At 38.2% G+C, this 13912-nt stretch overlaps 1 protein-coding gene and 1 long non-coding RNA gene across 7 annotated transcripts in view; one reads left to right on the forward strand and one right to left on the reverse strand.

The window, feature by feature from the left end:
- The window catches only part of WDFY2 (WD repeat and FYVE domain containing 2), a 322692-nt gene that overhangs the window by 215470 nt on the left and 93310 nt on the right, over positions 1 to 13912 (forward strand). For all 5 annotated transcript variants that reach the window (XR_004247762.2, XM_058437932.1, XM_058437933.1 and 2 more), the window contains one exon: positions 1329 to 1396. Coding sequence is in view for 4 of the 5 variants with exons in the window: in XM_058437933.1 (XP_058293916.1) it covers positions 1329 to 1396 (68 nt within the window). In the remaining variant the exon portion in view is untranslated. The remainder of the gene's footprint in view (positions 1 to 1328; positions 1397 to 13912) is intronic.
- LOC131383314 (uncharacterized) overlaps positions 1 to 13912 on the reverse strand; it is a 55685-nt gene that overhangs the window by 38710 nt on the left and 3063 nt on the right. The window contains exon 3 of one of the 2 annotated variants that reach the window (XR_009213274.1): positions 8873 to 8937. The exons of the other annotated variant lie outside the window; for it this stretch is intronic. This is a non-coding gene — a long non-coding RNA (uncharacterized LOC131383314). Of the gene's footprint in view, positions 1 to 8872; positions 8938 to 13912 lie in introns of those variants that run through there. 2 annotated transcript variants of the gene reach the window in all.

Raw genomic sequence — 13912 nt, forward strand, 5'->3', positions numbered from 1 at the left:
TGGGGCAGGTGGCAGATATCCAATATAATTTAAAACTTAGTCCAGTGTGATGACTTAAATGGTATCTTTAGAAAGTATCCAACTCTCTCTGAGATAAAAGTGCTCAGTTTGTCACTCTGCTTTTAACCCTGGGATGGCTTAAGAGTGTGGGGTGAGTTGTGTGGCCTATGATCCCTGGCAGTGGGACACTGACTTTTTCCATATGTTTGATGTTCACTGTTTCCTCTGGTCTCCAGGATAATACCTTTCAATCTCCTACTTGTGTTTGCCTTGCTGACATATGCTGATGATGTTATGGCTAGTATAATTCATGGTCGGGCCTTTCTGTTTGGTCAGAACATCATGATACTTCCCAGCTAGTTGAGTCTTTGGCGTCTGTTCTCTGACTTTTCCTAGGTGTCTGCCTTGTCTCTCTACAGCTGTTGGCCTGGAACTTCATGCACAGCCTTTGCTACAGCATCACTGTGTTCCATAGCAAGCCCCATGGACACCACTAGCTCAGAAAATCTGCCTCAGAGCTTATAATTACTTGAGCATGTTTAGAAAAACTCCCTTGAGACAATGGCTTGGCTTACAAGACCATGGACCACATAATCCTTCTGTTCATGTCAGATACTGCATATTTTTTCATTTGATCTCTTTGTAGTCCCTTCACTAATAAAACCAAATCGTTCCCCAGCAAGACGAATGCTTCCAGTCGTCAAGAGCAAAGGTCAGATGCTTGGAAAGGCAAAACAACAAGAATGAAAATAATAATTTTCAAACACTATCATGATTACACACGTGTGGCATGATATTTGAAGAGTTATATATAATTCTAAATACGTAGAAGCCGCAAGTTTAAGGAATATAGAATCTTTAGACAGGTATATATGGTGTTCATATATATGTATTTATGGTTAAGATACATAGGTATGTTAAGATATTCTCTCTCTTATTTTTTTTTTCAAGACGGAGTTTCTCTCTGTTACCCAGGCTGGAGTGCAGTGGCGTGATCTTGACTCACTGCAACCTCCGCCTCCCGGGTTCAGGTGATTCTCCTGCCTCAGCCTCCTGAGTAGATGGGATTACAGGCACACACCACTACTCTCAGCTAATTTTTTTATTTTCAGTAGAGACAGGGTTTCATCATGTTGGTCAGGCTGGTCTCGAACTCCTGACCTCAAGTGATCCGCCTACCTCAGCCTTTCAAAGTGCTGGGACAGGCGTGAGCCACTGCGCCTGGCCTCTCTCTATGTATAATATTAAGAGGTTTGTCTTCTATGTATCGGCATTTTCCCATGGCTAAGAATAATGTGATTTCATGTACATATTTTCTTCTGTTGTAGGACAGTTCGTGTTTGGTTAAAGAGAGACAGTGGACAGTATTGGCCAAGCATATACCATGCAATGCCTTGTAAGTATCCAAATCTCTGTCTTGAAAAACCAGACATGTCCTTCCCAGATTGCCTTCTCTGTATTTTCTTCTTAAGTAGAGAAGACTGAGGTTGGGATTCTCATTATAATGAAAAGTACCATATTAAATCATTTTAGATTTTCTAAGGCTTTCACTATGTAAAGTAAGCAGATTGTTCTGAAATTGACTCTATATTCATAGCTTCTGAATAAGATTAATGGAAGAAAGACTACAGCACGTAGGCTTTCTGATTACAGCAGTCTCCCTCTCTTTTCCAACTTTTTGTTCAGCTATTTTGTAAAGTATGTCCTTCGGCAATTCAGAATTTTGTCCAGTGATTACATTTGTGAAGTAAATTTGTCCTTGCCTTATTGTTACATAATTTATTCAAATTCAAGACATTCAGCATTGAGCATTCAGTTCTCAAAAGGATTTGCTTAGGATTGAAACATTCTAATTAGAAGTTGATTTCATTTCCCCAAGATCTTATCTGAGAATTACGTCCTTGCACTGATAAATAATGAATCTTCCAAGTACACTTTTAAAAGAAAAGATATGTGTGATTCTTAGATTATCCCACTGGCAGAAGCTTCCCCTCAGCTGAAGAAGACCTGGCCCCCCAAAATAGGAAATTTCTTTTTAGTCTAGTCTTTTATCTTTAAAATTAATGAAGTTTGGGCATCCTATCCCGTGTTTATTTTAGCATAAAATAATTATTTAAATTTATTATTACTTGTATTAAACATTTCCCTTACTTCCCACCCTTCAAACCTTAATTAAAATTGACATTGTAGAAAAATCCCCCAGGTTTGTTATTTGGACTCCTATACCTTCTGGCTTGCTGCAGTGTACACCTCATCTCTTGATATAAGTATCCCAGTTTCAGAAGCATTATGCCAAAATAAATTCATGCTAAATTGTAGATTTGCTTAAAATTCTGCTTCTGGCGAAAGAATACTGTAATAACTCAAACAACAATTTTGCTTGTTTATAAACAAATGATTATTAATGATATAATAATTTTAAATGATTTTCAAATTATCTTTGAGGCTTTGCATGCCTTTAGAATTTTGTAGTAAATAGACAATGACAACCAAGCTGAACAAAGTATTCAACCCTTCTTTTGGGAAGAAGAAACTTCTTGTAATTCTGAATGCTATATCCTTCCTTTACCTGTTTTGCTTCTAGAAGATACTGTCATACATTATAGGATCAAACTGAACTTTCTTTTTAAGCCATGGCAGTGATGAGGGTTTAGATAAATGGAAAAGTAGAGAATTCTCTAGGGTTTTTTTTCCTGTTTTTTTGTTTGTTTATTTGTTTTTGAGATGGAGTCTCCCTCTGTTGCCTAGGCTGGAGTGCAGTATTGCGATCTTGGCTCACTGCAACCTCCACCTCCTGAGTTCAAACGATTCTCCTCCCTCAGCCTCCCAAGTAGCTGAGACTACAGGCACATGCCACCACACCCAGCTAATTTTTGTATTTTTAGTAGAGATGGGGTTTTACCATGTTGGCCAGGCTGGTTTCGAACTCCTGACCTCAGGTAACCCACCAGCCTCGGCCACCCAAAGTGCTGGGATTACAGGCATGAGCCACCACGCCTAGCCTTTTTGCCTGTTTTTTAAATGATATAACCAGTATTTTTTCTGGTCTTACTTCTTCATCAAACCTGCCACAGTATCTAACTGTAAGAGATGAGGGAGGGCTGTAATCCAGCAAGTTGAAGTTTGGCCTCAGAGATCAACAGCTCCCATGACTCTGCAAATAGAAGAGGCCGACCTGGGCAAAATAATGGTAATTTGGGGATGGCAAGCAAAGAATCTTCTTGAGATAAGATGAGCGTTAACAGGAACCTCATGAAGGCACAGGATCCTAATTGCTAACTCATTCCCTTTCCCCTATACATATACATTTTGGTGTCATCCTGTAATGCTATCTTTATTTGGATATCACTGAGATACAGAGAAGCTTTTAGTTGCGTTTTCATCATTTATTAAGCTATATGCAAGAATGACTTAAGTTCACTATAGCTCTTACACCTGGCATAGGTGCTCAGTAAATACTTATTGAAGGATTTGGTCTGATAATAAAGATGTGTTTCCCTGAGACGATTACCATCCATTTTCCTTATGACTGAACATGAACGTTGAGAAAGAGGACCTTGTGATTATTTGTATACTTTGCCTTTGCTGTTCTACTAAATAGAGTTAAAAAAGGATTACTTTGTTATTCAAAATGTGGTCTGTGGGCCAGTAGCATCAGCATCACCTGAGAACTTACTAGAAATGCACTCTTGGGTTCTGCCCCAGAGCTGCTCAATCAAAATCTTCTTTTAACAAAATCCTTAGATAGGCTGGGCGGGTTAGATCATGTCTGTAATCCCAGTGTTGTGGGAGGCCAAGGCGGGAGGATTTTTTGAGGCCAGGAGTTCAAGACCAGCCTGGACAATATAGCAAGATACCACCTCTCTCTCCCTCTGTCTCCAAAAAAAAAAAAAAAAAAAAAAAACAAACAAACCCAAACCATAGATAATTTGAATATACATTAAGGTTTGAAAACATTGTCTTGTGACATTATAGCAAACATGTTGATGATCTATGTACATGTTTATATGAACACATGTAAAGCCACGTGTATATAGTGTTGATTGGTAAATATATGGATGTAAGTATACATGCTAGTCAATCAAATATTTACTGTGCATCTACTGTATACAGGCCACAGATCTAGATGCCAGGGATTTGCAGACAAACAAGATGTATATGGTCAAGATGATTTCTCTCGAAATCATTTTGAAATGATCTTTTGAATCCATTCAAAAGATTACTACTATGTAGAGGTGAAAAAGAAAGTTATCTTCATCACAATTGGTTAGAAATTGGCTTTTGTGTTCCTAGGAATCTTATGCATTCAGATGACATAGTAATTGACCTGGGCAGGAATTTAAGATTTGTTTAACTTGAGAGAGGCAGAATCTTATTGCATGAGGAAATAAGCTACATTTCAATCAGTTAGAGAACATGAAATAGATTTGAGTTTCCAAGGCATTGTTTTGTAGTCCTTCCTATTGAAAGGGGTTTTGTTAAGAGGTTACTCGGTATTAGTCTTAAATAATGGTTATGTGATATTGGTTTCAAAATAAGTAAAAATGCACAATGTATTCAGAGGCTATAAAATAAATACCACAAAGCAGATATGACCATATTTTATGTTTATTCTACTACATAATAAGTAGCATTCCAAGTACAGAAGAAAATAAAAAGAAAATATTCTGTGCATGTATTAAAATGACTTATTTGTTAATTTTGTCCATTAAAATACCTTTTAAATATAGTGTTTGTCATGTTCCAGGTAAGAGAGTAAATGCATTACAGCTTTGAGAATAATTTGAAGTTTAATGAAAGGAAGAAAGTGGAAGGCATTGAACGAGAAAGAATAAATAGTGAAGGCCAAGTTTGATGACAGGAAACCAGCTTAAAAGGCAGAGTGTGATGAGGCTGAGTGATCTTGGAGGAGTTGCAGACAAGAGAAAGAAGAGCAGATGCATCCTGGTCAAAAACTCAAGCACTGCTTTGGGGAGATGTCTTCATACCCTGTCTTTTCTGAGAAGCTCCTCCTCCATAGAAGGGAGCCGGGAAAAACCAAGCTTGCCTGGTTAAGGCCGTTTGTCCCTGGGCCAATCTGATTTTCCCAGGAATTTAGAATTTGGAGGCAGAAATGCTAGTCTCAGCCTGGGCAGGGCCATTTTACTGGGAAAATATAAAACCAAGAGCTGTGAGGCATTTGTGTGCATGGAGAAAGAGTAAAAAAGCTGATCTGCAGAAAAGGTAGGGTGAACCAGAGAAGGAAGAACATCTGGCTCCTGATAAAGAGAAAGCCCAAGCAAGTGATGCACAAGATTTTTCTCATCCTCCTAATCCCCTGAGAATCCTGGCTGTGTTCTGCCTTTGAGCTCAAAAGATACCACTCTTTCTTATTGGATATGTCCATTTGTGCCTAAGTTCACCTGAGCAGATTTCTGTTACTTGTAACTGCAACTATTTGACTAAGCCCGGGCCTCGTTGTACACCTCCTAATTCCTACTCTTTCAGTTTTTCCTGGATCTCTGTGATCTTTAATGAGAAAGGACTGAGTCATGGCCCTATTGGTGACACAGTAGAGTTGAGCTTAACATACCCTGGGAAAGGTAAGGGCATGTAAAGAAGGAAAGCAAAAAGTAGTATTTGATCTTGTTTAATTTCTTTGGATAGTTCATTCAACAAATGTTAAGTGTTTCTTCCACCTCCAACATTGTACGATGTACTAAGGATGTAGTAGTTAAATATGGCAGATCGTTCCTGTCTTTGCGGTGTTTACAGTCTGGTGGGGAAGGCAGACATTACATGAATACCAACCATCATGTGTGGTGAGTGTTTTAATGTGGGAAGTAGGCATAATGGGGACACGGTCACAAAGTCTGCCTAAGGAAAGTTCATTTTAAACCCCACTCTCTATAGAGAATTTGGGGATGACTCCTGGCTTGTTTTGTAGTTTGCTATGAGCTAGCTGATTTTTATGGATGAATGAGAAATCAGAGCCTTTCCTTATCAAATATTCTTTCAAAAAGAATATCCCCTTGGTGTATCTTATGTAGTAGCTGCACATTGCCTGTGACAGTATCAACTTACAGCACACTCATCTGGGACCCTGCATGAGCTTGTAAACCAGGCCTTCAGGGTAAGAGTGCCAGTTTCAGTTACAGCCATAAATGTGATTATTTGTTCCAGGCTTCTAATAGATATAATTTCAGCCACCATAGTTGGATCACACTTAGAGAAAAATCATGTAAAAAGCACAAGCATTTCTGTTTCTGTGGTTGGTTTATTTCATATTTACTTTACCAACTAGGTTTGCCATTCATGGGGTCAGACCTTTGTCCTTTGAGAGATAGCGGAGGAACCTCTTGCAGGAGTTGGTGGAAAGAGTTGGAGATTTTTCTTACTCTATCAGAGGATTGGATGTCAAGCCTGGCATGTATTGTCAACTTCTCCCTGGGTATGGAGAATAGATCGATCAACTTGGCCACCAAAGATGTTGTGAATAAGAAGCTTGAGAGGGCTAGAGCCTCAGGCCGGGTGTGTTGGAGAATTGGAAACCCACTGTGGGTTCTGTTCCTGCCAGGGCAGGCAAATGGAATTTACTTTGGCTCCTAAGTATTTATAAATTTTTCCACAAAGCCAAGCAAGACATTTTTTTCATTTTTTTCAAAGGTAGTTACAAATAAAGAGGCACACCTAACGTAGCAATAAAATGCCCTGTCTTGTCACCTTCCCAGTTCTCTGCCTTGGCCTGGTGGGATGACATTTACCCAGTCTGAAGTGTGGTTGGGCTGCTCAGTTTTCACACAAGTATGGATACCTGTTCAGTTAACGTTTTAAAGTATAGGAACTCAAGTCCTCTCTGAAACATGTGATTTTGAACTGCTTGCTTCCCAGTTTTTATCAAAAGCCTGTTTGAGAGAAAGGCTATTTGTGGTGAACAGCATGAACGATAGTCTGATTATTCCTTTAAATTTGGAGTTTTCCCACTTTGTGTTAGCCCTCTGCAGAAATGCCTTCATTCGTTGTGCCCTCAGCTTACACTGATGTGTACATTATATGAAGTGCTTTATGGCTGTTTTTGAAGTAATCATCTACCTTAATGTACAGTGCCCCTTTTATGAAGGAGCAAAAAGGTGGAATATTTTTCAGACATGAGGGCCAGGAGCTCTTTGCTCTCTCAGAGGCAGAACTTCCCAGCCTATGTGACACAGCCTACTGGTGTGGTCTAAATGGATTACGTTAGAACATGAGAACTGATCCCCTTAGCTGAGCAGGGAGGTAGAGAAGAGGATGGAGGGAGGGCTAGTCTCTTCTGTTTATTCCAGTGGCTGTACAAATATAATTTTCCATGTGTATTATGAGGCAGAAAAGATTGGTAGCAGTAGCCCTGGGACCTGGTACTTCATTATTGTGGATAATGTGAAACATGAAACTTAACTGAATCTCCTAACAGATCTTTATTTTAATTTTCTTTCTGTTTACACACACACTCTCTCTCTCTCTCTTTCTCTCTCTCTCTCTCTTAGTCATAACTTCTTTTTGCTTATTTGTATTGTTTGGTTTTATTGGTTTTATTGTATCTGCTTTTAAAGCCATTTCAAATGGTAGGGAATACATTAAATATAATAAATAATCTTAGTTAAGATATCTATGGGAAGGATATTTGAACAGTCTATTGTTTACATTGAATTTAACCTCCAAAAATGTATTGTTTCCAATTGCAGTGTTCAAAATGGCTTGTAGGTTAGACCTTGTGCCTGGGTGGGAAACTGGAATTTGATTTTCATTTTTGCTACAATTTGCTGAATCACTTTGGGCAAGTCCTTCACATTTTCTCTGTTTTGAAGCCTAACAGATAAACTGTTATCTTTGTTCTCAAATTTGCAAAGATATTTTGGTTATTAGATATACCAAATAACTACTTGTAAAATGGCTTCAGGTTCTTGATGTTTAACAATATTACTGTCATTGCTGATATTAACCTGGAGTTATTAAGAAAAATTGGCTACTTTGTGAGGTTGTAGCTGGATTGGTTTCTTTTTGTCATTTATTGGGACTATAATTTTAAGGTAACAGACAAGTTAAAATTGGGGATTTGGAAAATTAAGTTGATTAATGTGTGTATATGCTTTTATCTGGAATGGAAATGAGTTATTTTGTAAGTAAGTTGAAAGTGTTAGTTTTCCCATTGGTAAGGAGGACTTTCGGTAACTTCAGACTGTGGAGGTGGTGTGTGTGCTTATTCCACCTCCTCTGCTGGGTGTTTTGGAGTTGGGGGAAAAGTTCATGTGAGTATATTAGTGGTATTATAGAAAGATATTTAGAATTATGAACTTGGCAGTTCTGCTTTTATAAGGTGGTGATTGTTTTCCTGACTTTTAAACATCTTTAACTCAGTTGAGAGAGTTTCTTGGCAGATTGGGAGAATGTGTATATACCTGAGGTATGCTCATTCTGTTGTTTTAATTTATACCTTACTTCAAAAAAACCTCTGGGTTCCTGGTTGTGAAATGTATTGATCCATTTATTGCTTTCTTTTTGGTATAGGTTATATTATGGAACCATGTGTAATTTGTTGTTTTTACTATTCATATTCTTAAAAACCATAACGTAATGTGATCTTTTAATTCTATATTTACTAAGAAGAAAAAGGTACCTGAGGAACTTCTCATTTTTTTTTGGGGGGGGGGATGGAGTCTCGCTCTGTTGCCCAGGCTGGAGTGCAGTGGCACGATCTCGGCTCATTGCAAGCTCCGCCTCCCGGGTTCACGCCATTCTCCTGCCTCAGCCTCCCGAGTAGCTGGGACTACAGGCGCCTGCCACCGTGCCCGGCTCATTTTTTGTATTTTTAGTGGAGACAGGGTTTCACCGTGGTCTCGATCTGCTGACATTGTGATCCGCCCGCCTCAGCCTCCCAAAGTGCTGGAATTACAGGCGTGAGTCACCGCACCCGGCCTGGAACTTCTCATTTTTAATGGAAATGAAGGAAAACATAGATTATCCAAACTAAACATGCTAGATATTATTTAATCTGATTAAGTACGGCATTTATTTAGCATACTATTCTTTGATTTTCACCTGACGGGGCATTTTAAAATTTAGTGTGGTTAGATCACTTTACTGTAACTTAAAACTTGTCTGGGAGTGACCACTTTCGCTTTGCTGATATTACTCAGCCTAGATGAAAAGAAAACTAAATAGTTAATGTTAGTAAATAAAATGTTGGATTTAGATGTAAAATGCTTTTTAGTGCTGGAAAATTGAAGTCCTAAATATAGATATGCTTAATAAAATAAAACGTGTTGAGTACTGAAAATCTAATAAATATTATTCTATTATAAACAGGGCTGAATGAAATAGTGTCCATAAATTTTTGCTTTGTCAGGGTGTATTGCTCATTGGAGGCTCTATTGAAGACCCTCTTATTGTGAAATCTTGACATTCAACTTCACCAGGATACCGTTAGCATCTGAAGTTTTTATTTGCAGAAGTCACCATTGTTTATTTAGTTTTAAAGTTTGAACCAGAATGTCTCATGAGGAAGATTAGTGTCTCCTGCCAAATAATGCCCTCATCACTGTAAAGCAGTGTGATTGAAATCCGCAGCTTAACCTTCAATGAAACTTGTGTTTATTTGAGCAAAGTTCAACTGGTCAGCAAAGGACAGAAAATACATTAGTCACAAAATGAAAGAATTATTGGTATACGTAACAAATTAGAAAACTTTCCTCCCAAATCGAAATATTTTGAGATTGCCTCCTCTTAAGTACGTGATTTTTAAATAAACAAGGGCAATTTAAAAAATACCAATTTTGAGATAGAAGTATTCTAAATGTAAATAGTCACTTTCCCTCTAATCCATTTAATTATTGACTCTGCTGAGATTTTATGCTGATCTCTTGGGTCCCCTTTGTCTAGGGCTATGTCTCCTGTGCTTTCCTCCCTTCAAATTATATGGCCATTAATTTAATCACCCATACTGGAGCTTCTCTTTGTTTTGATTTTCACTAAATTTTAAGCTGAATATTTGTCTTAAGTTACAAAGACTTCATTTTACCAAACACTCAGTGTTATGAAAGTGTTTACTTTTATTTTCTTTCTTTATTATTTTACCAAATATCCAGAATTCAAGGAAATAAAGGGTCTAATTTTAAAGGTGAGACTCTGACAGACCAGTCAGATCTAAAGTCTTGATACTAATATGAGAGAATAAGAGGTCACATTGCTCATAGACCTTCACAGTTTCTTTTTTTATCTTATTTGTGCATTTCATTGCTTCCTAAATTTTTTCCAGTATATTTCTTTTGACTGTCATTAGTCTGAGACAGAAAAGGTAGATGAGAAATCTTATTCAGGTAACATGGAAAATGAGTCCTGTACTATTTACTGAAAAACTGTAATCACCTTTTTCCCTAAATTTTAATAAAAATGTTGGGGAAAATATAGGAAGCTAGAATATAACATCAACAAAACCAGTGGCAAGGCCTTGAATTTCAGTTATTGGGTTAGTAAAGAAGTCTTAGACGACCTACATATACCATGATACATGTGAGAAGTCTTGGCAAATGGCATCACCCTACGCATTTCATTCTGTATGGTTATTCTCATGGGGAAACAGTTAAAAGTGGGGGTCATAAATAGATCTTCACAATTTGTATCATGCTATATTTATTTCATCTGGAGTTCAGGGATGCAATTTTGATAGAGGAAGTCAATGGAGGGCAGCTGTATTATAATTTTATGGTTCTGATCAGGCACTTCACTCACCCTTTGGAGAAAGTAATTTTAAGGTGGGGGAATAGAACAGTCTCCAGCCAGTTTGTCTGTAATCTGCATGTTTGTCGCTTCCTGTTATTCTTCCTGCCAAAGGATTCCCTTTGCCATTGGGTCATAGTTACCTTTACTTTACTGTCTCATTATCCTTCCCCAGAGAGTTTTGCCCCTTTGATATTTGTCTTGCATGGATGGGAGCCCATTTTGTATGGGCCACAGTACTAGTTTTTTTAGTTGCTTTTTTGTTAATTTCTGGTGAGTTGAAGTTAGAACGATCTCTGTGTCAATCTGTTTACTCCTCTGATCCATAAAAGAAAAGGAAGACTTTACTGTAACAACAAATGGGGGTGTCAGTATTCTTTCGAATCTGCTCTCTGCTTCTTTGGATCTACCAGGGGCCAATCCAAGGCCTGTTCCTGTGGGAGTGTCACAGTTGGAAAATGGTTTGAGGAGCATTGTACGTCTCACCTACTGTGCGCACATGCACACACACACACACACACACATACACACACACACACAAAGAGGTTTGCCTGGTGTTTTCCCAAAATGCCTCTTTGAAGGGGTGGTTATGCCTTTGGATGTGCCTGGGAGCTAATGCTGTCTAACTCTGACACTCCCCTGTCTAGAACATCTTGGGTTCAGGCATATGGATTGTAGAACAGTAAGATTTCTGTTCAGATTTCTTTTGCTTATGCTGATTTATAGAAGCAGTCTTTTTTTTTTATTTCAGTAGGTTTTTGGGGAACAGGTGGTGCTTGGTTACAAGAAAAAGTTCTTTACTGGTGATTTCTGAGATTTTGATGCCCCTATCACCCGACCAGTGTACACTGTACCCAATGTTAGTCGTTTATCCCTCACCCCACTCCCACCCTTTCTTCGAATCCCCAGAGTCCATTGTATTATTCTTATGCCTTTGCATCCTCATAGCTTAGCTCCCACTTATAAGTGAGAACATACGATGTTTGCTTTTCCATTCCTGAGTTACTTCGCTTAGAATAATGGTCTCCAATTCCATCCAGGTTGCTGTGAATGGCATTATTTTGTTACTTTTTTATGGCTGAGTAATATTCCCTGGTTCACCACAATTTCTTTATCCATTTTTTGATTGGTGGGCATTTGGGCTGGTTCCATATTTTTACAGTTGTGAATTGTGCTGTTGTGAATTGTGAACTGTGTGTGTGTGAGTATGCTTTTTGTATAATGACTTCTTTTTGTCTGGGTAGATATCCACTAGTGAGATCGCTGGATCAAATGGTAGTTCTACTTTTAGTTATTTAAGGAATCTCCACACTGTTTTCCATAGTGGTTGTACTAGTTTGCATTCCCACCAGCAGCGCAGAGGTGTTCTCTTTTCGCCACATCCATGCCAACATCCATTATATTTTGATTTTTTGATTATGGCCATTCTTGCAGGAGTAAGGTGATACCGCATTGCAGTTTTGATTTGCATTTCCCTGATCATTAGTGATGCTGAGCGTTTTTTCATGTTTGTTGGCCATTTGTATATCTTGAGAATTGTGTATTCATGTCCTTAGCCCACTTTTTGATGGGATTGTTTTTTTTTCTTGCTAATTTGTTTGAGTTCCTTGTAGATTCTGCATATTAGTCCTTCGTTGGATGTATTGTTTGTTGTGTGCATTAATTGCTAAGATTTTTTTCCCACTCTTTGGGTTGTCTGTTTACTCTGCTGATTGTTTCTTTTGAGGTAGAAGATTTTTAGTTTAATTAAGTCTCATCTATTTATCTTTGTTTTTGTTGCATTTGCTTTTTTTTTTTTTTTTTTTTTTTTTTTTTTTGAGACGAGGTCTTGCTCTGTTGCCCAGGCTGGAGTACAGTGGTGCCATCTCAGCTTACTGCAATCTCTGCCTCACGGGTTCAAGTGATTCTCATGCCTTAGCCTCCCTAGTAGCTAGGACTACAGGTGTGCACCACCACACCCGCCTAATTTTTGTATTTTTAGTAGAGGTGGGGTTTCTCCATGATGGCCAGGCTGGTCTCAATCTCCTGACCTCAAGTGATCCGTCCATCTCAGCTTCCCAAAGTGCTGGGATTACAGGCGTGAGCCGCTGCCACCAGCCTGCATTTGCTTTTGGGTTCTTGGTCATAAAGTCTTTGCCTAAGCCACTGCCTAGAAAGGTTTTCCAATGTTATCTTCTAGAATTTTTATGGTTTCAGGTCTTAAATTTAAGTCTTTGGTTCATCTTGAGTTGATTTTTGTATAAGGTGAGAGATGGGGATCCAGTTTCATTCTTCTACATGTGGCTTGCCAATTATCCCAACACTGTTTGTTGAATAGGGTGTCCTTTTCCCACTTTATGTTTTTGTTTGCTTTGTCAAAGATCTGTTGGCGGTAAGTATTTGGGTTGATTTCTGGGTTCTCTTTCCTGTTCTATTGATCTGCGTGCCTGTTTTTATAACAGTACCATGCTGTTTTGGTGACTATGGCCTTATATATAGTTTGAAGTCAGGTAATGTGATTCCTCTGGATTTGTTCTTTTTGCTTAGTCTTGCTTTGGCTATGTGGGCTCTTTTTTGGTTCCATATAGGTTTTAGGATTGTTTTTTCTAGTTCTGTGAAGAATGATGGTGCTATTTTGATGGGAATTGCCTTGAATTTGTAGATTGCTTTTGGCAGTATGGTCATTTTCACAATATTGATTGTACCCATCCATGAGCATGGGATATGTTTCCATTTGTTTGTATCATCTGTGATTTCTTTCAGCAGTGTTTGTAGTTTTCTTTGTAGAGGTCTTTCACCTCCTGGGTTAGGTATCCCAAGTATGTTATTTTATTTTTCTGCACCTACTGTAAAAGGAGTTGAGTTCTTGATTTGATTCTCACCTTGGTCACTGTTGGTATATAGCAGAGCTACTGATTTGTGTGCATTAATTTTGTATTCTGAAACTTTGCTGAATTCATTTATTATAGGAACGGTTCTTTACTTTGAAATATGGTGGTGTTTCTTACTATGCGTAAAATGATTTGAACCAATAGGGTTGTCTTACAGTTCCTATATACCTTTGGTTTCACAATCTATAAATTCTTTTAATTCCTTGATGGTAGCAATAATACCTTATGTGTCATTGTAGGACATGCCTTGAACATAGTAAGGATTCTAAATTTTTCTTGAAAGAATAACAAGAAATATAGGAAATTGGGGA

The sequence above is a fragment of the Hylobates moloch genome, unplaced genomic scaffold, assembly GCF_009828535.3.
Source record: "Hylobates moloch isolate HMO894 unplaced genomic scaffold, HMol_V3 SCAFFOLD_4, whole genome shotgun sequence".
Lineage (NCBI taxonomy): Eukaryota > Metazoa > Chordata > Mammalia > Primates > Hylobatidae > Hylobates > Hylobates moloch.